Source organism: Harpia harpyja, chromosome 4, assembly GCF_026419915.1.
Source record: "Harpia harpyja isolate bHarHar1 chromosome 4, bHarHar1 primary haplotype, whole genome shotgun sequence".
NCBI classification, from domain to species: Eukaryota; Metazoa; Chordata; class Aves; order Accipitriformes; family Accipitridae; genus Harpia; species Harpia harpyja.
This window is the reverse complement of record NC_068943.1, coordinates 71817509-71843651: the sequence shown is the minus strand read 5'-3', so window position 1 is coordinate 71843651 and position 26143 is coordinate 71817509. Positions and strand designations below refer to the sequence as shown.

The 26143-nt window shown below is 40.3% G+C and overlaps 1 protein-coding gene across 1 annotated transcript in view; it reads left to right on the top strand.

Annotated features, from left to right (window-relative positions):
* MTHFD1L (methylenetetrahydrofolate dehydrogenase (NADP+ dependent) 1 like) overlaps positions 1–25849 on the top strand; it is a 161712-nt gene extending 135863 nt beyond the window's left edge. The window contains exons 27-28 of the mRNA XM_052784728.1: positions 18879–18987; positions 22784–25849. Coding sequence (XP_052640688.1) covers positions 18879–18968 — 90 coding nt within the window. The 3' untranslated portion in view covers positions 18969–18987; positions 22784–25849. The remainder of the gene's footprint in view (positions 1–18878; positions 18988–22783) is intronic.
* Positions 25850–26143: the final 294 nt, after the last annotated feature.

Sequence of the window (26143 nt, the reverse complement as noted above, 5' to 3'; positions counted from 1 at the left end):
TGATCATTTTGCTTTGGGATAGCTGATACCATAAAGAAAGAAAAAAAGTAAAAGTCTCATACCATAAATTGAGAGCTTAAATATCATAAACTGAGAGCTTATGGGTACAAAGGGGAAAAACTTTGCTGGCAATTTTGAATAAAAACTGCAGTACAGTTATTTTTAAATAGTTTACTTTTGGCAAGAAAATATTTCCTTCATAGGTACTCAGAGTACTGGGAATACCCACCCACACATATGGGCATACCTACCTATTTGAACACCTACGCACCCACACATCCTTAGTGGCAGGATACAATTAAATATGCTTCTAGTTCTGGATTTGTATTTTCAGGATAGAATAAGTCATTTAAATCAGATTTCTGAAACATTCACAACTAGGTTATATTGTCAAGAGTATGTATACTTTGACTACAGTAAGAAGCAACTAGTAAGCGTTCATGGGGATAAAATTCCTGTGCATATCTGCCCATTCATTTTGATTGGCAAATAAGTCAGTCATACTTCATAGTGGATGCCTTCCTGATCATTAGGATATCTTTCATCCTTCTTTCCTCCTTTCTTTTCTTTTCCCCACCCCAATATATTGGATAGGCTGGAATAGAATCAAATACAAAAGTTGCATCAATATACAGTGTAATGTATTCGAGGATTTTTGCATCTTTGCTGGAAAACAAAACACTTCAGACAGTAGGAGAATTATTTCTCTGATGAAATGTTGCAGATTGATTTATTTATTTATTTGAACCCTCTCTTGGCTGTCTTCATCCAAAGAACATAGTCTTTTTTAACTCTTATTTGTAGAATTACAACATATTCTACAACCTTGTTCCTCAAAAAAAATGCTGAGATGTTCTTTTCATTAGGAATAAGGAGAAGACATCCAGGATTCAACACTTGCATCCATTTTGCCATTCTGCTTTCTCTTTTTTTTAGCTTCCCTCTTGCCTCATTTAGGCAGCAGCAGCTTTTGCATTGTGTATCACATCCCATCCTTTCTAACAGGCAATTTTAGAGCATTCTTCCTCAGTATTTTGAGGGATGCAGAAGAGACTTCTTCTGTACTACCCGTACTTCACTGCTGCTTTCTCATTGCTCCGTCATGAACTTGTAATATGTCATCTATGTGGTGCTGCTCTGTGTCGTCAGAGGACTAATTTAATTAATTTTCTTTAACTGTCCCTTAATTGAATTTTTGAAAGACAGATACAATTACAAACACAGCACAGGAAGAGCATAGGAAGAATGTCTGGCACAGCTATAAAAATAGATGTATTACTTCAAATATTCCCCTGCTGGTGAACAGGACATGTAATCTGTAAAGGATTATATGAAAGAGGGAGAAAGATACTCAGAGTGATACTGAAACTTATTGAAGTGGTCAAAGCCAGTATAAAAGAAAAGAAAAAAAAGTCTCAGAGACATTTAATCACGTGAGTGCCTCCAAAGTGCAGTGGCTTGTCTTCCCTTTCACAGGTACTCAATCAAAAAGGAAATAAAAATTATCCTAATGCCTGTGCTCTGGCCATTGTTTCAGGAGAAGGAGCCAAGGTGGCATTGCAGCCCACAAGCTGGCATCCCTAAGTGGTGAAGGTTTGCCTTCCACCACTGAGGTTGAACAGAAGTGCAAGCAGCTCTGTGTTTTACCAGCTGAATTGAAGTCACTCAGGAGTAGGAGAAGCTGTGATTAAAAGCCCTAGGAAACTCATTTTGAAGCACTTATTTGTCTTTTGTACATGGCAAGGCATAAAAAAAGTGGGGACCACAAGTCTGCACAAGGAAATAAGGCTTCCTAATAGCTTAGGTTGGTCAATAATGCAAAATGCCAATGTTGCATAAGGATCATCAAGTCCCGTAATTGTGTTTCCTCTGAGCTGGAGCTTTGTTTCTGTTCCTGAGTTGCCAGTTTGAATGAATGACCTAATAAGCCAAGGGATGGGAGCTCTTGAAGACAGGCCATATTCACTAAAAGGTGTGCTTTAATGGTATTATTTCAGTGTATTTTACCAGCAAGGTATCCTAATTTGAATGTAGAAAGGCCATCCACAAAACAAACCCTGGTAGCTGAGCAGGCTGTGACAGTCAGTGACCATGCTTCCTTATATTCCTAGTAAATGTGCTGCTGCAGAAGTCTGTAGTAAGAACAGATTCTTTCACCTTTTCCTAAAGGAAATGTCAGCAATCATTTCAAATTGTTTAAATGCTTTTTTCTAATGCTTTACATGTGCTTTACAAAATGGGCACAATTGGGAGACTTGCTTTACTCCCTAGTCAAAAAGAGAGAAACTGGGATGGGAGAATTGGTGAATATATACACAAATGCCCGCCACATGCAGGGACACGTGTCATGCTGGAACATTAAAATTTAAGCAGAATGGCTGTTCTAGTACACCTGGCTGTGAGCATTCTTATTCCAGGATAAAAGTGCTTTTTTCTGGGTAAACTGAATCTGCTCTGAAATGTTAGCAAAGCCTATGTATACCTTGCAACTGGAAAACATTTGATATGCTTTTAAATGATGTTTTCTTAAGGGATAGCAACTTTTTTGTTTCCTTGGGTTGTTTAGGCCAAATGGACCATTTCATTAAAGATGTGTTCTGAATTCTGTTTCCCAGATACAAAAGCCATGATAATCCAAAAATGTGCTTTCTTCTAGGCCTTTCAACATGATTTCCAGTCCAGTTAAAAAAAAAAAAAATTAGTAGTATACAAGATGAATCCCAGATAACTGCAGTGTAGTGCCTAGTGATTTCATGGGGTACCATTTTCTAGGGATATATTCATAAAAGTTTAGCTCTAGGAGGATACAGTCATCTTCATTTTATGGGGCAATTAAAGGCTTCTGTTTTGATGTTGTCTGGTGTCTTCTCTGGGACTGATTCAGAACCAAATACATACTGTAGAGGAAATTCCGCATGACAATTTGCTGCTGGCATTCTTCATAAGGAGTTGCAGTATTCTCCCAGATGGGAAAGAAAATTACAGGGGAGTTGGTTTTTTTATAGGTCTATATTATAGCTAACCATTCTTCTACTTATCACTGCAGGTGCATGGAACACTGCCTGGTTTTGGAGTCTTTCCACTTTATAAAGCACAAAGTTATGTTAATATTTTTTGACACTTGAGTAAGAAAAATTCTTAAATTTTCCCAGATTCAAGACAACTGAATGCCTTTTCATTCTTTTCAGATACATATTTAATATCAGTCACAAAGGTAATACAGTATGAGATTTAGGGTTCTGACAGATGTGTATGCAAATGAAAATGATATTGCAGAAGCCATATCAGCCCCTGCCTCTCTGAGGGTTGGTGGTGCCCTGACTGCAGGGATGTCTGATCTGCTTGTGAATCAGCTCCACAGCAGTTGTAGTTTACTACATTCAGTGTTTTGTAGGTAAGCCTCTGTTATTTTTGGTTTGCCTTATGTCACTGCAGAAAAAAAGTGGTTGTTCAGAAACTGGTTGAGAAGTGACTGAGATATTTGGGCAGCAAGAGCTGAGGGAGAGGGACAGCAGGAGTGTCTGTCTTGTCTCTTGCTCCAAGCCCCACTGTTCTTGCTGGTTAATCAGTCCTAAATCTCACGCAGCCCCTCAATGAACTGGAACGTGGCCAGACAGGCAGGGTTGCAGCCACGCTCCTCTTTGCAGCAATGTGGGTGCAGGTGCCTGTGCTCTGGAAGCTGTAAATCTGTGCTGCCTTGGGGAGGAGCCTGGGCTTCTATGTCCTGCCTGCCACAGCCCTCTCTGAGGGGAGAGTAGTGTGAAGGGCTGCCTTTTGCTTGCTGTGGCTTTTTAAGGGGTCTTCACTAGCAAAGAGACCATTAGCCTTAAATGTCAGAATAAGCTAGGCAAGGGTCAAAATCTAATGAGAGGAAATGAGTAATAAGGATGTTGTAGAGCGTCTCCTAGGTAATTTGGAGTTGTGCCCTGGGTATGTCATCGTTTTCCCTTCTCTCTCACTGAGTTCTGGTTTTTGGGGTTGGGTTTTTGTTGGTGGTTTTTTTTTTTTTAATAGTAGCCTTAATGATAGTGAAATGGATCTGAGTACAGTACCTGTTAAAGGGCAGCTTCCCCTTGTATGGCATCCATCTGTAAATACAATTAGAACAAACATCTGCTCCCAGAAATTATTTCCTGACCTGTGCTGGTTTTTTCAGTGTCTGCCAGGCTTCTCCTCGCCCTCCCCAGTAATCCCAACGGATCCACAAAAAAGTAAAGATCCTTATTCATGTGACATTGCAGCCACTTCAGCTGGCTTGTTGAAACTCAGAAGTTATAACTGGAAGAGCAATGCTGTACTATTCACAAGAAAGAGAAAATTTGTCAATTGTGAAGGTTGTTGCATTTGTTAGGTGTACATAATCCAGGTTAGCTCTGCATTATAACCTGGATCCAACAAAAATGAAAATTCATGTAAAGTATCTTTTTCAGCTAAAATTGGAATTAGTGGGTAAGTAACTAGACAATAATCTTGAAAAGTAGAAGAATGTTACAGAGACTATAATAGAGCCACACATTAATATGTAGGCATTCCCTTCTGAAAACAGCATACTGAATTTGGATTAAAACATCAGCTTGCACACAGTATGATGTGTAATATTTCGTACAGGCTTGCTGACTTAAAATGTGTGCTTAAAGCTAACTGCTGTTATCTGAGCTCTGCTGTTATCCTCAAATCAATTTGGCAATAGGTACATATTCTTTAGCAATTCGACCATTCTGTTTCTCTCTGCTTAATTAAAGCTTCTTGGATCATTCTCAGTTTCTTCACAGAAACAGTTTTAGGACTCTTGACATGTTAACATGTTTCTAATATTTGAAATGCTGAGAAAGCCAAGAATTTTTAAGTCGCCGTGTTCATATAAAATTTGTATCTGTAACATCTGAAGTCTTATGAATTTCATAGACTTGAATTTATACCTGTATTGTGTCCCTGTGCGGTTACACAGAATTTAGAGGTTATCTGAAGCTGTCTCCATAATGCCTGGAAACCAGTTTTTCTTTGAAATATTTCTTTAGTCTGCGAAGAGATTTTGCCAGGCATCTATATTAATACCTCTATAAAAGAAGGAAATACTTTCTCACATGTGATTAAAATGTGGAAGTCGTTAACACAGGAAAGCCATTGAGGCTAAGAATTTAACAAGACTTCTAAAAGGTTATAGCCATCAACAATATGCAGGGTTGTAATTAATGTAAGTAAGTAATTTGGAAAAAGTGCTAAGCATAGTGTTCAAGGATTCGGTCAATCTTCAGCTATCAGCTCCCAGTGTTGGACAGAGATTGCTTTGTCAACCTCCACAGTTTTAGCTTTTCTCTGTAAAGCATCTGGTACCAGACACTGTCAGAGACAAAACCCTGGGACACTCACATTTGCTCTGACGTGATATGGCACACTCCCTGCCTGCCTTCTAGCTGATTTAAAGTGGGTAACTTTTGTATTAATTGATCACACTGCACCAGTTTGTGCATACATGGTGCCCTGCTGCTCTGTACATGTAGAAAGCAAGGCACTAGGAGCTTTTGTTACTAGACTGAATCAAATGAAGATAAAAGATGATGTTTCACAAACAAATGCAGCAAAGTAGATGCAGATACTTTCCCACCTGCCTCTGATGGCTTTTTTCCATTCCTGTATTTCTTGGTTGTGGCCAGGCATGTGCTCTGCACTGTCCTGCAGGCTCGCCCACAGTTGCAGCAAAGCAGCAGGAGCACAAGGGAGAGAGAACATGCAGTAGCACACAGGGAGTAAAGCCTTTTTCGTATGCACCAGAGAGAAATAACGTCATGCTGCTGGCACTGCATATGTCAGATTTGCTTTTGTGTCTGAGACCCTGAATGAGCTGTGCTGTCTGTAGAGCTCTGATCTAGACTGTAGTAAAGAATATCAATGCCATTGTATTTGGCACCTGTAGTAAAGATGTGATGCAGTGAGTAGACATGGAAACCAAGTGCTCTGCAGGTAATCTGTGCAGAATAGGATCAAGGCGTCTGACAGCACAGATAAGCTCCCTCTGAGTTTGTGGAGCTCTTTGTCTCTACTTTTCTCTGGGAAAAAGAAAAAAAATTAAATTTCTTAACTTTCACAAAAAAGTCAATTTAACAATAGCTTCGTGGTCAGTATTTAAGCAATCTGACAAAGGAGAAATGTAATGTGGAAGCAAAGATAAAGCAGAGTTTTCCCACAAATAACCAAGTAATTTTCAAATGGGAATAACTACAGGAATTCCAACTGCTGGAGAGGATGCTGATGATGAGATGGCAGCATGATCTGTGGCTGCATCCAAGGGAGAGCGCTCTTGCTCACCAGCAGCCTCTCTTCAAGGAAGATGCCCAGGCAGGTGGGTAGTGACACACTGCTGGGGCATTGCAGCTCTTCAGACAAGGTCAGTGTGCCGTCATGGGGGGCCTTCATCCATGGGGTCACCGGGAGGGAAGGAGGCAGGCTAAATGTTAGCGGATGTGTTGCAGGTTGTGTTTGTTACGCCTGTGGACGAGCAGTGGAGTTGTAAATGGCTGGTTTGCCAAAAATGAAAGTTCATTACAGATGGGCCTTGTTTTGATTAGGAGGAGCTGGGGGCTATACCATAAGAGTAAATAAAGTTTATGGCTTTGTCTGCTGGTTTGTTCGCTTTGGCATTAGAGAGATTACACTGTAACTGGTTTTTAATTTCTGTGTTATGATTTTATTTTAGTCTTTTTATGGTTTACTCTGTATGTACACAAATAAACTGTCTATGATGTTGGTGCTTTTACACTTTTTTTTAATGCTTGAGAAGAAGTTCCCATAGATGGTTGCTGTATTAGATGTTTGTCAAAACACAGAAAAGAGTAGTGTTACCTTGTTTTGTGTTGGGATGCAGAAATTCATTATTACCTTCCACTTTTTTTTGTCCTTTCATATGCTTCATTTGGGAAAAATACTGAATGCCACCCACAAAACATCTGTTTGGGGGTTGGTTTGCTTTTCAGACTGCAAAAAAAAAAAGTGTGTTTCCAAATATGGTTGACTTTAATTGGACAATTTAACAACGTTTTTGTTGCTTATATGAATATATTGTTATCCTTTGTTATATTACAGAAACTGTGGTTAGAAAAGTGACTTACTGCAAGTTTGTACTGAGCAAAGTGTGAGAAATGGAGAAAGTTGTATTTCATTAAAAAACACTGATACCAAGGCTTCATTATGTAATAGAAAAAGATGTTTCATGCAGTGTAACTATTTAGCATAATTATTTTTGAGTTTCAGTTATATGAGACTAAGATGAGAATGAGAGTTGCCAATTTCAAGTTCCATTTTCCTGGCAGCACCTCAGCTCCTTTTGGCAAATCATTTAACCTTTTCTGCCTCCTATCTCACTCACCTTTTAAAATGGAGATCTCATTTCATTTATTTCCCAGATGTACTTAACGTATTTAATTCATTTGTAAGTACTTTGAAAATAATTTTATTTATAAATATAAAAATATAAATCTTTATTATATTATGTAAGGATACACATTTTTAGGGTAAAGATTGTGCTTTCCGTCAATTAACAAAATTTTGTCTGGTTTCCTTTGACAATTAAATCTATCTGACAGCTTGTTAACTCGTGGTTCTCTCTCAGTGAACAGAAATTAGGGGTTTAGTATCTCCTTAGAGAAACTTTGAAAATCAATATTGCCGTAAGACAGTTAAGTCACACATTCATGGCTAGAATTTTTTCCTTTCTCCTTACAGCTATTAGCGCAGTTCAGGCAACTTGCAAAGAAGGTGGCTCCTCTGAAGGCACTAGTGCATTGCAAGTCAGTGGCTTTTGGCCTTTTTCAAAGCATTTCTATGCTCCTCCGTTTTCCAGGAGAAGTGTCAGCTCCAGCATAGGTTATTCAAGGCTCGCTTTTCTTAGCAGCCTTTTGGAGACCTCTTAAAATAGTGGTTCAATAGACTATAGGATTACAATTGCTGATCTAAGTAATATCCTTCATTTTTTATTTGTTTCCTTGCCAAAAGGAACCACAGTACATTCTGATATGATTTTAGAGGACACACTGTATTGAATAATACATACTGCTAGAGGTCTGCGATGGACTTGTGACTGAGAATATATAATTTACACAGACAGTTTAACAATTTGACGTCCTCGTATCCAGCCAAACTGGATCCATTCTGGATCTTCTGGGTTAGGAACAAATAGAATGGAAAAGTTTTTTAATTCTTCAGTGCAGCTAAGATAGCGTTGACCTAGCATATCGAAACAGTAATTTGCCATGAGAGAGGGCGGGCAAATTCATGTATGGTTAGAAAGCAGTTGCATCCAGAATTATAACATAAGGTGCTTGTTTGTAATTGTCTATTTCCTGTTTGCTTCAGTCTGTCACAAAATAATGTGTGTTAAGGGCTACAAAGAGCAAATAATTTAAATTGTTTATCTAAGCAACAAGTGTCTTGAGAAAGTAGATATAGAAACTTGAACTAACGAGATTAGAGGTGCTCACACGTCAAGGTTGATACATGATGATGGTATGGTGATAGTGATTGATGCTGTTGATGCCCACCACAGCTGATCATTCTTTGGAGACAAGCCCCCAGACTCTTCTTTCCAACATCTCCCATGATAACTACAGACCAGAAAGTTGAACTGCACCTGTGAAGTGTATATCCTAGGTTTTATTGTTTCCCAGTACTGAAAACAAGATTTCGTCTACTCAGATGGGATTAGCAAAGTATAGTCATGTTCTCTTCCACTTTTTTCAACTCCTGTTGCTTCTGGCATTTTCCAAAATTCTCACACCCTTTGGTATTATAAAGATCACCACTGGCACTTAGTTTAAATAAAGTAATAAGACCAAGCCAATTTGGTGATTTTACAATTAAAAAGAACAAATTTTAAGGAGTCCTTTGGTACAATCCCTTTATGTTCTTTATAGAATCATAGAATCATTTAGGTTGGAAAAGACCTTCAAGATCATCGAGTCCAACCATCAACCATGCCCACTAAACCATGTTCTGAAGTGCCTTGTCTACTCGCTTTTTGAATACCTCCAGGGATGGTGACTCAACCACTTCCCTGGGCAGCCTGTTCCAATACCTGACAACCCTTTCAGTAAAGAAATTTTTCCTAATATCCAGCCTAAACCTCCCTTGCCACAACTGGAGGCCATTTCCTCTCATCCTATCTCCAGCCACCTGACAGAAGAGACCAGCACCCACCTCACTACAACCCCCCTTCAGGTAGTTGTAGAGAGCGATAAGGTCTCCCCTCAGCCTCCTTTTCTCCAGGATAAACAACCCCAGTTCCCTCAGCTGCTCCTCATAAGACTTGGGCTCCAGGCCCCTCACCAACTTGGTTGCCCACCTCTGGACACACTCCAGCACCTCAATGTCTTTCCTGTAGTGAGGGGCCCAAAACTGAACACAGTACTCGAGGTGCGGCCTCACCAGTGCTGAATACAGGGGGACGATCACTTCCCTGCTCCTGCTGGCCACACTATTTCTGATGCAGACCAGGATGCTGTTGGCCTTCTTGGCCACCTGGGCACACTGCTGGCTCATATTCAGCTGGCCGTCTACCAGCACCCCCAGGTCTCTTTCTGCCGGGCAGCTTTCCAGCCACTCTTCCCCAAGCCTGTAGCTCTGCATGGGGTTGCTGTGACCCAAGTGCAGGACCTGGCACTTGGCCTTGTTGAACCTCATACAACTGGCCTCGGCCCATCGATCCAGCCTGTCCAGATCCCTCTGTAGAGCCTTCTTACCGTCGAGCAGATCGACCCTGGCTCCCAACTTGGTGTCATCTGCAAACTTGCTGAGGGTGCACTCGATCCCCTCGTTCAAATCACTGATAAAGATATTAAACAGAAGGAATTCTTCTCAGGTATGTGTGTGTGTGTGTGTGTGTGTGTATATCATCTTTGCCTGATACGATGTTTCTTAGGGAACTTACTCAGATGTCAGTGGATCTAGTTAATTGTAACCAAGAGGGCTAGTATGGCAGCAGTTAAATGTGTTTTTATTCACCATAGTTATACAATCTTTTGGGATTTCTTCACGTTGTAATTTGCCATTGAAATGACTGGATGATGCTCCTGATACTCTTCCTAGCACAGCTTACTGGGAAGGGTAAAGTTCATTGCATGTTGAGCACACTTATTTGCTTTACATAGTCTGCTGCTGCTACCATCTCCAGTTTCTGGGCTGTAATTGAGGCTCTGTGCTTACCTGTGTTAACACGTCAGGCTGTTTGACCAGCAAGGCAAGTCTCGTATGAAAGTTATGAAGCTTTTACACAAAATGGCATAGTGAAGATCAAGAGCACAAAGTGGGACTTGCTCCCAGTGTTTGAGGAATGGCCCTTCTAGAGAAACAATTGGTACAAAATAGGTTTCGGAGGAAATGAAGGATGCCCGGTCCCTGAGTAAATGCAAGGCAGTTGGGATGGGTCTACCCGAGACCTCTTCTACCCAAATACCACAAAACCTGCTCTGCTTTCAGCAGAACCTTGGTCACCTCCTCCTCACCAGGAGACCTGAGCACTAGACAAAGCAGGAGGGTTATGTACCCACGAACATCAGATACTTCAGATATTCCTATTGCTGAAACAGCACAAGAGGAACACCTTTATCCTCTGGATTTATTCCCTCAGAGGCGTGTTTCCAGCACTGTCTGATATATTGGACTCTTGTCAAGAATGGGAACAGCCCTGGGAGCCATTGATATCAGGAGTGAGCTGGAGGGAAGGATTTCTTCTGGCTGAGGAGGTGATTTTGTACAAGAGGCAGCGAGCGAGAATCCTCTGCCAGGGATTCTATCGAAAGCACAAGAGGGAAAGGAAAATCAGGATGTAGGCCTTGGCCAAGGGAGCAATTACTCCAGAAAATGTATTTGAGTGGGCTGAGATGGAGGGAAGTGTTTTGGAACAAGTCACCTGGAATTTGTATGTAGCTTTTTTTTATTTTTTGGTAGTATTTTGTTTCTCGGTTAACCTACCTAAGGCAGAAAACAGGTGTGAATACCCTGTGAAACATGCAGTGTTGTGGTTGGTATGAAAAAATAGTATACTGAACTAACACCATCTAACGTGCTACCTCAGAGAGAGTTGTATTTTTCGAGTAAACCTTACAATATTGATCCCATTGTGCTGTTATTGTGGGGACCATTTTTTTCTGCTTCAAGTATGGTTTTATAAATTCTAAGATGAAAACAAGTCAAGACAATTCTGCTGAGAGGAACTGCGGTCATATATATGTGAGTCACAAATGTTTTACTTAATCGGGGAAATTCCTCGTTCTTTTACAGATTACATCTGTGCCTAAATATTTTATTTAATAACTAGCGAAATGCTGGTTCTGTGTCTTCAGTGATTTAGCACGTCACTAACAGCAACATTTGAGTTCCAGTGGTATTACACTGACCTGTTCACCAAGAACTTGGCCAACCAAGCATTGACCGATTCCTCTCATCCCCTGCTTCCTTTGGGATATGCATGCACAAGTCTGTCCAAGAGCTGTACTGGACAGATGTAGACGGTTGTGTGGGTTTTGGTTTTTTGCTTAGGGTGCCCAGGAGATCACTTTTGGATTCAGGCTATTTCCGCTTGAGATGAGTTATTTGTAGGGTCCTGGTAATCCCTCAGAGAATATAACAGGGCACAATCTACTTCTGCCTCACTTGAGCACCTGGCAGCAAGGTCAGTTAGGATTGTATACTCAATATTCAGTACTTTTATAACTTCATCCAGATGCTGATAGTAGAAGAGCAATGTCCATGCATTTTGTTGTTGTAAATCCTTTCACAAAATCGAACAATTGCCAAGAATGTGGAAACATTAAAGTAAGAGACAATTACAATAGTGTAATTGATGCCAGGTGGATTTCTGCACCTGATATCGGTCAGCATGCCAGTGAAACAGAGCCATTTATTGCAAGGAATACTACAGCATATGTCGGGGTAGCATCAGCATCATTTAAAACATTATTTTGATCATTTTGAAAGCTGCTAGTATGTTGAGTTTCTTACTGTGATTGATCTTACACATTGCAACAAGATCCTTTTTTGTTAAAGGTTTCCTGAGAAGGAAATATGAGCTTCACTTTCCCTATCTCCTCTGGCTATCATCAGGTTTGGTAAATCTTCATTAAAACTTATAAGTAAACTGTTATTTAAACACTGACTAAAGATCATTGCTTAGCTGCTTTTAGAAATCCTTGTTATTTTCAGGCAATGAAAAATAATGAGATAATATTTTCTTAAGCATTATGTAGCTATTAAAGTAGATTTTTAGAAACTATTGCCATTTCCAAGGCTGAATTTATTAGTTCTTTTTAAAGGTTGATACTTTTCCAAGGAAGCCCCAACTTGCTTCCATTGTGCATCTGCTTTTCCTAATGTAAGAGTTTGAGGTTTGTTTGCTTTTCAGAGGTGGTGAAAGGTCACTTGAGCATCAGTTCAGTGTTTGCTATGGTGTTGTTCCCCTCTCTCATATGTGTGAGTGTGTAGACTATATTATGCATATTTTGTTTTGGCCATTTAATTCTGTTGTATTTCTTTTAACTAAAACAAACAATACTATTCTTTTAATTTTTTTTTTCTGTCATTTTCATGTAAATTTTTTTTCTTCTGTCATTCGAAACATGAGCTACCTCTGAAGTGATAGAGCTCTGCAGCTCTGCAGAGTGGGGAAATTTTCCGGTTCTGTGGAACAAACTGCTAGCTGATCCTGGAGATACTTAGGATTATGCTGCCTAATTTTTGTGCACTAGCTTCCCTCTTCAGTGCACACTGAGTGCCTCTGTGTGGTGTAGGACAGTCCAGTTTGAAGATGAACTAAGTGACCACTCACTGGAATTATTTGCACAGTCACATGCTTCAGAGTGCTGTAGTCCTACCCGCTACCCTCATTGCATAGATAGTCTCATGAAAAATTTCCAAGTATAGGTTTAAAATGGAGAGCACAGGGACCTGAAGGCATCCGGTAATAAGATCTGCACTCACTTCTCCAGTCATGCAGTGCAGTGAGGTGACCGTTAGTCTCTCCTCTCCCACTCCATGGGTTGCAGTTCCCCTGGTGCCAGCCTCCAGTGCCTGGCCAGCACCACAGGTGTCAGTGGGAGTAACCTGACACTGGAGATAAAGAGTGCCTAAAGGCAGGCAAGGTTGGAGACCTGGAGGGATTTCTTCAGAAGGAGGGAGGACAGCTCTTCCTTTCAGCTTTGCATGCATTGAGACTGACAGATGCACTGCAGGGGAGCAAATTTCTGGTAGAGGATCTGTCTTTCTGAGCTCTAACTCACACTAGGAAATGTTATTGATACCCTGAAGCGTAGCTCCTTCGTGCTGCGCCTCAGGATTCTAACAAATTCTTGCACGCTGAACATAATGTATGCAGGTTTATGGCACTACTTGTAAAACTCTTGAGTTTCCTCTTGTCTTGTTTCTTGCTGAGGGAGTGTGGGATGTGCAATTCACCCCATCAGATTTTATTGAGGAGTTATCCGCAGTCATGTGTATGCTAGATTCTCTTGAGAAATAACATCTGTCTTCTGCAGCATTTCAAGTTTGAAATGGTTGTGGGTTGTCTTAACCTGATTAATTAACAAAAAGATACAATTAAATACTGTGAATTACTTGCACTTCTTGTCAAATGCAACATTAACTCCATAAGCCACAAAATAGGGAGCTTTCCTCAATAAGCTGTTTGCTGATTTTTTTTGGTATCTTCTAATCGTCTGTTTTCCCTACTTTGTTTAAGTACGGATTCCTCTGGTTTTCTTTCTCTGTTTAGAAACCATTCTACGTCTGTAAAACAGACACATCTTATAGGTGAAAAAGACACTAAACATGAGTTGGATATAGTCCTCAGGACCGTCTGTTTTGCAAATCATGCCATTGTGCTAAACCAGTTAAGGTGATCTCAGGTCCCATTAGGTTTTTTCGTATAGATAAATGAAAGAAAAATATAGAGGTAGATGGATGGATGGATGGATACACACTTGAAGTAAAAAGCAGGATATGTCAACCACTGATACGCATTTGTATGATAAAAAAAGGAAGCTAAGCAGCATAGTTCCTCTTCGGACCATAACAAACCTGGCTAGCAGAGTCTTAGTGCTTGACACTGTGCAACTGTTACGTAGACCTTATGGCCAACTAAAATTACAAGTCAACATATAACTGTAATTTAAATGAAACTCCAGTGAAGCTCAACTTAGTCACTCTTCCAGTGACAGTGGATGTGTTCTTGGCGAGAGTGTGGAACACCACTTTCGTATAGTTTCCTTAAAAATAACTGGCATCCACCTTTTGTAAGGAAGCTCCTTAGGGTTTTTTTTGTTTAGTCATGTAAGTAAACTTCTGGAAGATCATAAATACCTGATATAAATAACAGCAGCCTTCAGGCTTTCTTAACTAAAATTGTATTTTTATCTTCCACCAGTTGTGCATTTCCAGGAGCATAAATGATCCGAAGGATAGCTGACTGTAAGACTTGCTGCTTTTGCCTCCTAAACATAGAGTGCTGTAGTAATAAATAGGCACTGTATTTTTCACATTGTCTTTCTGCAGTTGATTTGCTCTCACAGATGTGTAGACAGTTGCACAGTTTCCAAAGAAAATGGTTGATTCCGGTGAGTTCCTACAAAACTAGTTCCTATTAATTCCTAAATGATATATTTTGGGCAGCAGCTGGATGAGTTCTTCGTACTTATCCAAAAAACTTTTTATTTTTTTCTCCTGCATAAATTGCATTAAGTCTTAAGGTGTGAAGTTTATGCCTTGTATACTCCTTCTCCCAGGGGAAGTGTGATAGTAACAGTTTTGGTCAAATTAAGTATGATTATTTTGGCTACCTAAATTCGGTTTGTGGTCTTAAGTGGATAATATGTTGTCATTCACTGCTGCTTACCCTACTCTCTTCTCACAGCCACGCTGTGTTATGTTGCGTAGATGCCAATCTGTAACCCAGATGTTGTTATATTAGAGTGCAGAGTTGTGCTGATCTCTGTGCAATATATTGTATATTGTATGAGATGCCTAGCAAGCTGCTGTATGACTGTAAATTTCTGTGGTTTTTTTTCCTGCTGTACATACCTGCTAATTACCAATGTGATTTATGTTTTAGGCATATTTTCTTTTTCATTGCTCATTCTCCTTTTTTCAAGTTTTAGAAATGAAGTAATTTTAGTAAGTAGTTATCTCAGAAAGCCTTGAAGAGGTAGAAATAGTCTGCCAGCCGCTGTGCAGGTATAGTATGTGCTGCAGCCGGGGGGTACATTAGCATCCCCCCCTCCATGCACAAAAATCTAGTCTCTGGTTACTTAGGGCAGGGAGAGGGAGGCTTCTGGTCATGACTGCTGGGGTTAAGGCCAGCCTGTGAACTCGCTTGTTAATGCCTCTGTTCAGCATCCTGGAAAACAGTGAGAGGCAAGAGGATCATTCTGAGCCCGCAGCCATGTGGCAAGCCAGTCAGCTGAAGCCTCTATTCAGCCTTGCAGCCAACTGAGCCCTCTTTTCTCTCCTGCCTTTTTGGCTGCAGGAAAGAAATGGAGGGCTGGAGAGGGAATAATTGGTAGTAATCTCCTCAGCCAGCCAGCTGTCTACTCCTATTGACCTTGAAGTAATGAAAAAGGGATATATTCCGTTGCATGTTACCTCTGTGTGTCCAAATAATGAAAGTGGAGAGAAATGATCGTAAATTTATACGGCTTTGCCTGTTTGGAAGGCTGGGCCATGGGGAAAATGACAGGACGCATTTTATTTTTGCACTGTAATTCACATAGGTATTCATCCCAAAGTGTTGCCTCTGTGGGTTTTTTTTGCCTTGTGCTTCATTTTACGCAGCAGTAATTTTAATTCAGATGAACTCATTCCCTTTTGTTGACTTAAATTTTCAATATGAGAATAGTCATATTCCCTGAACTGGCAATAAACTGGTTTGATATTCACATTTTATAGATGTAATAGATTTCCATTAGTTAATACAGTGGAGTTACACCTGTGTAGAACTGGGCCTATGAAAAAAACCAAATCCAAACCACACATGTAGGACTTTTTTTTTTTTTTTAAACATTTCTTTTTTAAAAAAAAAAAGGAAAAACTCCCCTAAACTGATTCTTGGTTTTATTATACAGGGAAAATGAAGACTGGCCAAGCTTGTAGATATATTCCTCCCTCTGCAAAAAAAAAAAGGAACCTGGAATTTGGGAGTTTACTTTCAGATGTAGAACTGCCATACACAGAGTAACCAGAAAGTTGTCTTTGGCAATTTGTTCATTCTCCTCCTGGTGAGATGTAAATCATTAAGGCAGTTTCTTGTCAAGCATTAACTCAGACACTAGGGTGAATCTGAGACAGAAAATAATTCAGTAACCCTAATGATGTAGTAGTCCAACTAGTGTGGCCAATGGATAAAGAATAGTAACAAGGTGGTTTAGTACTTAGCTAAGATGCCAAGGCAATGTCAGCTGATAAAATGATGTCATGCAATCAGTGGCAGGGTTTGGTCAATGCAAACTGACAGTTTTGTATTTTAATCCTACTGTGTGCAATAACAAAAGAGCAGGAAGGACTATATTTAAAAACAGAGGAAATGTACTGAGCCCACTAGAAGAGCTCGTTGCATTGTTTTTTCTCAGAGCTAGATCTCAAGTGAGATGATGGCTGTACCGGTACTGAGCTCCCTGAGCTCCTTTCCCTTCCCTGCATGGGATTAACCTTTGAAATGGCAGCAGAGCTCTCCTGTGTAAATGGGACTGTGGTGGAGAGATCTTAAAGTTTGGTTGTATTGCCATGATGGAAACATTACATGAGCATTTGGAGCAAAGCTGAAGCGTAAGGGAGATGCTAACTCCATCACCGAATATGCAGCAGAACAGGTTGACATAAAGAAATACAGACTGTTCCAGCCCGAGGGCGGCCTGTAAATCTGGCTCTCTGGAGGAGCTAGGATGGTGGTCATGTGTTTTCCCTCTTTTGAAGGCCAATGAGCCTGTTAGAACTTGCCTTTGGCCAGAGAAAACACCGTAGCTGAGCTGTGCTCCTTGGGGAATTAGGGAGGACTGAGGGAGGAAGCCACCCGGCTCTGTGGTCTCTGCTGGGAGGTGATGGCTGGCCGTGGTGTGCTCTGGCTGCTCCCCTGCAGCCAGTGGCTTGGTGGTGATCTGGTCATGCAGTAAGCAGATTTAATTCATCAGCTGACCGACCCTGGCCACAAAAACATGTGTTTTCATCAGTTCAGTGTGTTGAATGAGGTTGGTTGCAGTAAGATGAGTGCCAGAGCCAGCTCCAAGGGGGAATCATCCCAGGGGTTCACAGGGTGAAACTGTCACCTATCAGCAATGGGTTTCAGCTCACATCATGAAAACATAACCCAATCTGACCCTTTCCTTAGGTTATTGTGTTTGGAGTCTTTCTGGTACTCAAGCCAGTGTAAATTTTTTTTCTACCCAGCCATGTTTGAAGGTTACCTCCTGGGGTCAGACTAACCACCAACTTTAATGAGCTCTGCTGACTTGCCCCAGCTAAAATTTTGTTCCTCAAAATCTAACATCTATTAAATAAGTTTTACTGCTTAAAGGCTCTTAGCTAACAAACAGTGGAGCTAAGTTGAACTCCGGGTTTGTTTCCAGAGATTGTAAGGACTTTCATCTCTTTGGGTATTAATATAGGGCCTAATATAGCAGGGCCATCCTCCACCTCTGAGGTTAAGATATCGAAAGGGTTACAGAGTCCTTAAGCCCAAATGCTATTTTTGGAGTGCCTTGACTTAGCGGAAATATGGTGAGACATTCAGGGCTTCTAACTCTCATCTCAGGAAGACTGAGGGTGTGAATCCAAAGTGGTTCAGGTTGATCCAAACTTGTCCCGCCTTAAAACTGCCCCACAGTCATAGCCTTTACCCTGTGCCAGTGCTGGCACTGGGGATGGGGAAGCCCCTCCTGGCTCAAGGTGCTGAAACAGGGGACGATGAAGCAGATCAAAAGATAGTATTATTCTGCTGAACCTGGTCTCCAGACGTCTCCTTCACAAGGGAGAAGGGGGGAGTCCTGAGGCAGGGGAGGTGAGAAGCAGGGGTACCTCTGATTTAAAGCGGCTTAAGCTATTGTGGACCAGCACCTCAAGATTTCCGCATCACCCACATGTCTTTATTTGCTGCTAAAATGCCAATTGTAAATAATAGTATAAGTAGCGTGAGCAGAGCTATAGTTAACTGTGTAGTTTAAGTCCATGTAACTATTTACGTGTTTAAAAGTATGCATATGCTGGTGTCTTATGCTAGATCAGGATCTTAATTATGCATAGTTTGAGATAATTGGGTTGCTTTAGCTTCACATCTCAACCTGCTAATTCTAACTACTAAATTAGGATTCTACTGTAATCCATGTATGTTTAGTTGAACTATTTCAATTTGTTCCTTACATTAAGTAATCAGTCAGGAAAGCGTTGCGATTAATTCTGCTCTTATATTCTGGTTTTCTGTGGGACAGGTCTGAGTTCAACACATTCATATCACCAGGTGAATTTGGGCAATTATGTCCTTGCCCTTTGCTGTGTGATTTTTCCCAGTAGATATAAATGGATAAATGTTCTGGATAATTATTCTGAGGAGCAAATAAGTTCCAAAGTGTCTTCATTTTGTTAAGGAGTTTATTCTTAGGTTGCTGTGCTAGCCTGTATTTTGTGGCTTTTATTTTCTCTTTCCTGTCTTTTAGAAGTGTACACTTAAAAATGAATTGAAAAAGTACCAAGCTTGACATTTTTAACAGAAACAAAAAATGTGGTGAAGATCACATCTGCAGTTGAGTCCATGATGAACAATCCAGCCTTTCTGTTAATCTAAGGTTTACCTGGGTCGAGTGATTATCTGCTTACAGGTGCAGGAGTATAACTTCATTTTATTGTTCCCACAGATGAGCACGATGCCAGGACTGCCCACAAGGCCGTGCTTCTATGACATTGACCTTGACCCCATCACAGAGCAAGTGACAGGATTGTTTTGAGAGGGACGTCCAAATTCAGGTCAGTCAACAGCCTTTATTTTCCTGTTCCAGCTTGGAAGAGGATGTTTGTCTCTAATACGTATATAAAAGGTTGTCAGGAGTTTATCTAGGCCCTAGTTTCATTGAAGACTTCACACAGTTTGGGGGGATTTGGGGGAATATTTCATAATGTGCACTTTATCACATGGGTTTCTGGTTTGCTGAATGATGGCCAGCACTTTGCTGGTGTACACTGGTGGTGCACATTGATGGTGCCTTTTGGATTTCCTGGCTCTGTCAGTTTGGCATGAGGAGGAGTTGGCTCTGCAATTGTACCGCTCTTGGCTATGGAAAAAGTCAGTCTGAAGAAATCATGTTATGTTACTCACCTCAAAAGAAATAATGTAGTTCATCGTTGATACTACTCTCGTGCGGCAGTGTGTTTCTGTCATTACCTAGGTATCAGGGGAGACGTTTCTCAGCTTGTTCATGAGCTCTGCTTTGTTTTTTCTTTTTTTTTTTTTTTTTTTTTTTTTGTCGTGATTGCTGTCATCTCTCTCAAATAGTAATGAGCATTTCAGGAACACAAATCTGCCCTCTTAGCCTGTCTGTTTTTCATGCTGGGTTCTCTCCCTTTTCTTTGAAGGTTGCAGTTCCCCCACCGCCTCCTCCCCTTCTCTAATCACTTAATCTTCTAGTGTCCTGCTTTAATTTTGTGTAGCGCATGTTCCTCACTTAAAAATCCAAGCTGTTATGAAAATATTCCATGCTACTCCCTTTTAACCTTGTAAGATAACAAGTGGAATAAGAGAGGATGTAACCCTGACTGAAACAAACCATGTGCATCTGTGATGGGACTCTTTCCTCTCATCACTTAACTCTCTCCCTTCTCCCAGTAAATCGGTCTGAAGAGTAAAACGGTTACTTTTACGCAGGACAACCATATTACTCTAAGCTAATAGGACTGTGGTGGGACCCCAGATCAGCCACAGCTTTGAGGTGGATGTGCCCATGCACTTCAGCCCTGCTCCAGCAATCCTTGCTTACACTGGTTTGAGAGAACCAGCTTGCTTTTTCTGTTTCTGTGTTTTGATGGATTGTTTGGAAGAGGGGAGAGGTTTGCACAACCCAGCGAGATTACTGTTCAGACCAAATTAAAAGTTTGCTTGCTTGTACTTGAATGTCACAGCATTCACATAATGTCTGGTAAGAATAGATTCTGCCATTTTGTGTGTACCAGTCAAGACAAGTAAAAAGCAGTTAGCTTGAAAGTTAACCAGCTTGCACAGGTAATTACTAGCTTATATGCAAACCATCACTGACTATTCTGTTGCTGGGTAGTGTTATGCATACCACTTCTTGGCATATATCCCATTTTCGTTACTGATATGCATTATATGTCTGATGGCTTCATGCATACATATTGATTCATCATGTGTCAGTCATGTAATTACTTCGGAATCATTTGAAATGACTGTAGAATTCTAATGTAAAATCTATATGCAGATTCACATAGCCTGCTTAATTGGGTGTTTACTGCCTAGTCTTACACAAATCCATCCAAACCATGGATTGGTGAGTTTTGAAGAACAATGATAATTAAGCACATGAAATACTCTGTTCCAACTGTGAAGGTCTTTCATTTGAAGTTGTGCATGAAATTAAAATGTTAAACTTGGCTTTTAGTCAGTGGTGGTGTTTTCTCAGATGTAAAAAGAACAGCTACCAAAGTCAGAAAAACATAATGGTCAGCTAGGAAATAGCATATACATCCCACTGTTAATAAATTATTTTAATTTCATTATGGAGGTATTGGTGGCATCAGAGAGACGAATGATTCAGTAAGTTTAAGTCTTTTAAAGAAAAGAACAGCTTGATTGTATATATTTTTCATCAATATAGGCACATACTCAGCTGTGTTCCTACCTCTAACAATCTAAATAAATGCTTTGAGAGTATTGTAATACCCAGTGAGCACCACACAAGGTAGTCAGTGTTCATCAGCTCTAAAATTCATCTGATTCATGTGCTAGATTTGTACATTTCTCATTTTGGATAAATAGAGAAACAGTATTCCTGTATAATCTTTACTCCCAACTTTCTGTAGAGAAGTTTAGTAGTATTCTTTGCTTTCACACATTCACTGAAGTGAACCCACACTGTAGCTGATACTACTACGCTTTGAGGTATTTGTGGGTTTGTTTCTATGAGGGCAGATTGGGGGATTTTTTTTTTTCCACTTGGTTTGAATTATTTTCCTAGGGTTTTAGTGTACAATGTAAAATTTCTAGTAACATGATATTGTGCCAACTCATTAGAACTGATTCAAATCTTTAAGATGTGGTAATTGAAAAATATTTAGAGTTTTGTGGAAGAGCTGCAGATGTTTCATTATAAACACGTGCAGAGCTGAGAACAGTTGTGTTAGTGTGCAGTTTATATCCTTCTCTGCAATGCGTAGCTTCATGAGACTTGTGAAAGAGATACAGGCAAAAGTTCCTGCTGCTAGGGTAGCTGTGTGGGGCTCTTACTGAACTGAAACGTTGGATGTCATTAGCCCCTCTGATTTTTCTCCACAACTTCACTGAGTTAATGGAGCAGATGATAGTTCTCACAAAAATTTGCAGAATACCGGTCAGTAGAATATACTCTAAAAAGTCATACAAGCAAAAACTTTGTCAAAAAAGTCAGCTTGGTTTTTTTTCTGTTGACAAATAGCTAATACATGGAACAACACAATATTACCGTCGCTCCGTAGGAGCAACATGCTCTATTAAAAAACTGAAACATTAATATCTGGAAATGAACCCAAAGGAGTCAGTCTAGTTCTTCATCACTGGCCACTATCCTATTTAAATTATACTACCCAGCTCATACACTAAGAAAGTTGAAATTGTGTCCTTAGGAGCTGTCTATAGATAGCACCAGTCAGAATAAGACTTACATGAAAACAAGTCTACAGTAGGAAGAATTTTTTTTTTTTTCACAAAAGTATTATTTGCACAGTGAAGGGAATTTATGAACCTGACCCACTCTGCAAAAGTAAAGTCTGTTAAGGACCCTTGTGAGTTCTAAGGATCCCTCTAATTTAATCATCAGCAGCAGGTGCCTGCTCTAACTGTGCCAGTTTGGCTTTGGGTATCTGGGTTGATGGTGAGGAGTGGTTGTTTTCCTCAGTTGATTCTGACTTAGTAAGGCCATGGCTGTCCACAGTTCCAGATATATCCTTGCACTCGTCTCCTCTTCAAAATTGGCAGAGCATCAAAATGATTGTAATGCACAGCACGGGTAATTTGCCACCCTCAGAGCTTTTCTGAATGTGAGCGAAATCCAAGACTTCTGACTGTGAGCATCGTCATGGACGTAAAGAAGCCATGAGGGGAGGACACCAAAACCAATGTCCTAAAATTGCAAACTATTTGTTAGATGTTTTCATCTTAATTCATTCAGATATGGATAGAAGGTGTTTGAAGACCTTTCCTTTGCATCCACAAAATTGATCCCATGAAACAAAAAACTGACTTCTTTTAGTCTCATTCCACAGTATTGGCTTTCAGTCAGCAGCAATTACTACAATAATGTACAGTCTAAAGTCTGTATCATACTGGAATATGAGTGCAGATTTTTGTTTCTCACCTAGTAGGGTTACACAGATAATAAATGGGAGGTACATGTGCCATAACTAATTGTTTTTGTTTATTATGGTTAAGGCAAAAATATCCAATTTCACCAAACCACTGCTTTTAGGTTGTGATGCTTCTCTTATTTTTTTTTCCTTTAAAGAAAGCAAAGTTGTCTTGTTTCAATGTATAAGTTCTTTATCTTTCTCTTTTCAGAAGCCTGGAAATTAAGTACTGCAACTTTCCTGTTTCCGGCAAGTAGGAGACAAAAATGAATCTGAAATATTCCTGTTATGTGTCTCTGGAGGAATGTCAAGATAGACCAAAGAGCAAAAGTTTACTCTTTCTTCAAACTAGTTTTTATGATGAAATATAGCTGTAAGGTTAAAAAAAAAAAAAAACAAGCTAAAGTTTTTCTCGCTGTAGTGCAGGAAGCTCTCTACTGGGGCTTATGCTTGTTTGTGGATGAAACGGCACTGAAAAGGAGAGAAATTTTCATGTTAGAGTTTTCGTCTTTTCTCAGAAGAGTTTACAGAAGTATTTGCCTTATCTTGGCCATCTGAAAACTTGCGTAAACATGATTATACTGTGTGATCAAGCCTATTTCTTTCTGAAAATTACACTTTAGCTCCTGGCATTCAGGAGCTGAAACTACACACAGATTAACTGCACATTTTTGAGTTATCATCAAGTGTTGCTCTGGATGCATTTGGGCAACAGCCAAGCTTCAAGCAAGGAAGATATTAAGCAGGGAAAGAACAGAGCATGTATTTTGTAAAAGGTTTTTAATATATCATTTGTTTCCTTGTTGGGCAAAGATCATTTGAAACACTTAAGCCATAGCTGTCTTGTATCCATAGGTCTCTCTCTATCCAAAGTGTGTTACAGGCTGTCCAGCTGATTATGTGCTGCTTATGGTGAAGCTGGTTGTTCAGCGAGGGCACTGCTCCTTCTGAAGCCCTGTTTTGCTCCTGTTCATGGCTAATGAAGCCTCCTGCTGGGCTGGCTCCTGACCTAGAGTTTTTCTTGTCCTGTCCCTGGCAGTACACAACGCCCAGTAACAACACAGGAATGTCCGTCGAGCAAGGATGCAACAGGGCAGAGCTTTGTTCTGCTTCGTTTTGCAGCTTTTAACCACCATACTTGTAAAACTGGAGTGTGCTTCTATTTGAAGGGGCTATACAAACAAGTTAAATCCTAAATCGTGTGCTTTAATTTACCTCAGTAACTTACCTTGTCCGTTTTTTCCTAAACCTGCCGCAAAACAAGCCTTAGGCACAGGATACTGCATTTAGCTTTTTCAAGCTGCTGCTCCTCAGGAAACTCTCACTGACTGACTGTTGGTTCCTTCAGTAACAAAAAATGCAACAGAACAATAGGTTGAATCAAGACAATAGGCCATTGTTTTTTAGGTAAAAAGCAGTGAAATAATGATGAGAGAGTTGTATTTTCCTGGTGACGTTTTCCATCCTGTCGCTTTGCTCTGCTTACGCACATCTGTATGTTATGGGCTTCTGCAGTGTAGTTTTGGATCCTTTCTACACAGCCACATTTGCAGACTTAATTATCTCAGGAACTGTGTTGTAATTGAGGGGTTTGTTTGGGTTTTTAAAATTGTGCTTTGTTATTTATAAACTCAAAACTATAATTATGGACAGAGGAGCAAACTGGGGACAATTAAAATAATTATCTGTGCCTTCCCTGGAGTCACATGGAAATGTCTGCTGACTGCATTTCAGAACTGTTCTATTCATAGCATGGTCCCCCAGCATTGTGGGGATTGTTGTGAAGATAAACTTAAATGTAAAAAATAGAGCTATGTGGTATTTTAGCCTGATTAGACAATAGAGCTCATAACGGCCTAGACTGTGGATGCTTTAATTACACTGGGGCAGGACAAACATGATCAGTAGAAAGTAAGATTCAGGTGTGGCTCTCACAGCTACTGGGGAGAAAGATTTCTGATATTTTTTATTAAATTGTGCCCCAAAATACAACCATGCTATTCATACATATACCGGTGGTGTAATTTAGTCTTGCACACACTGAGCTATCTAGCCTAGAAATAGCCAAAAACTTTTGGAAGAAAATAAGTGTGGTTTCCAGCCATAGTTTTCCTAGTAGCATCCTTACAAGAAAAATACATAAGGTTTTCCCTCCATCTTGTCCAGAGAAATTCAGAAAACCATAACCATGCCTTACTAGTGGTCTCTGTTGTTCCCCCACAGGTGCATTGGACATATCCCCACACTGTGTAGGATACTAAATGTGGCACTAACTGGCTGCCTGTGAAGCTTCCATATGGATATGGATGTCTGAGCAACAAGTTTTATAAGTCTTTTCAAACTGCTGCTTGATACCCACACACCTTCTATAGTGTAGTCTCCATATTGTCCCTTCAGGTCGTGCACGCTGGGACTGTTTATCTGACCCATCAGTCTCTCCCTAAAACACCATTCCAGCTCAATTAGTTGAAGAGTTGGTAAACATCCTGTAATTTTTCTACTGTCATGTGCACAGTATTTGTTATATTGTTTTGATAGCTTCAATAATTCAAGGAAAGCTGGAATGACCCTCTTTTCTTTTGTCCTGGCTTTTCCCCCACTCCATCTAGTTAACTATCTGCAAAATCTCTTGAGCTATTACATTTTTGGTCCTTCATTTTACAATTTAGTAGAAGATTTTTTAAAAATAATCCAAACTGGTATGCAGATTCTGTCTGATGATCCAAAGGGATTGAGCTATTGGCCATCAGCTGAGCTGCAGAAACTGCCTCAGTACATTCCCTGGGGCTGCCCTAGTTCTGAGGCCTTCATCAAGAAGGGTTTAAAATGAAAACTTTTTAAGGTAAGTGTTATTGGTAGGTGTATCCCTTGTTGTTACATGGATGGGATTGCAGGTGTGGGACTTCTGCCTTTGCATCTGCTCTGAGCAATTTTGTGACATGGCAGAACCACAGCTTTATAAGGCAGCTTGCCGTGCTTATCCCTGCGTTTGCTAAAGCATGTTAAGAACGATACGGCTGTTTATTATCGGAAGATCTGCTTTTTGTAGTGACTGAGTACTTTGTTATTGCTACTGCTGAACTACTTCTGTAATGATGTTGAAATACTTCAGACTACATACAATGGGTTTCTTCGTTTGTATTTTAAAATTCAAAATCCCAGAATTTCGGTTGCCATGAACATTAATATAAAGCGTATATGTGTACTGATGTTCAGTTTGCACAAGCGGTGCCTGTCTTAAGTCTGAATTCATTAATAAAGTACATCCATTATGTAATATTGTTCTCTCTCTAGCTACCATCTTGTCTATTTAAATAGTGACTTTTATTTTTTAATTGCTCATAAACTACTTAGTCGTGTCATGCCCCTGTCTCCAGCTAAACACAACTACGCCAAGGAAGAAGGGGAGCTCAGCCATGTCCTGGTCAACTGCCAGATGCAAGTAAGGCTTGGGGCTCTGTCCTAGGTCTCAGGAAGCCAGGAACGTGTTTCGTCCCTGGCTGTTGCCACAAAGGGCCACGTACCAGAGCGTTGTCCACAGGATCTTCTCCATCAGTACAGTCCTTTTGAA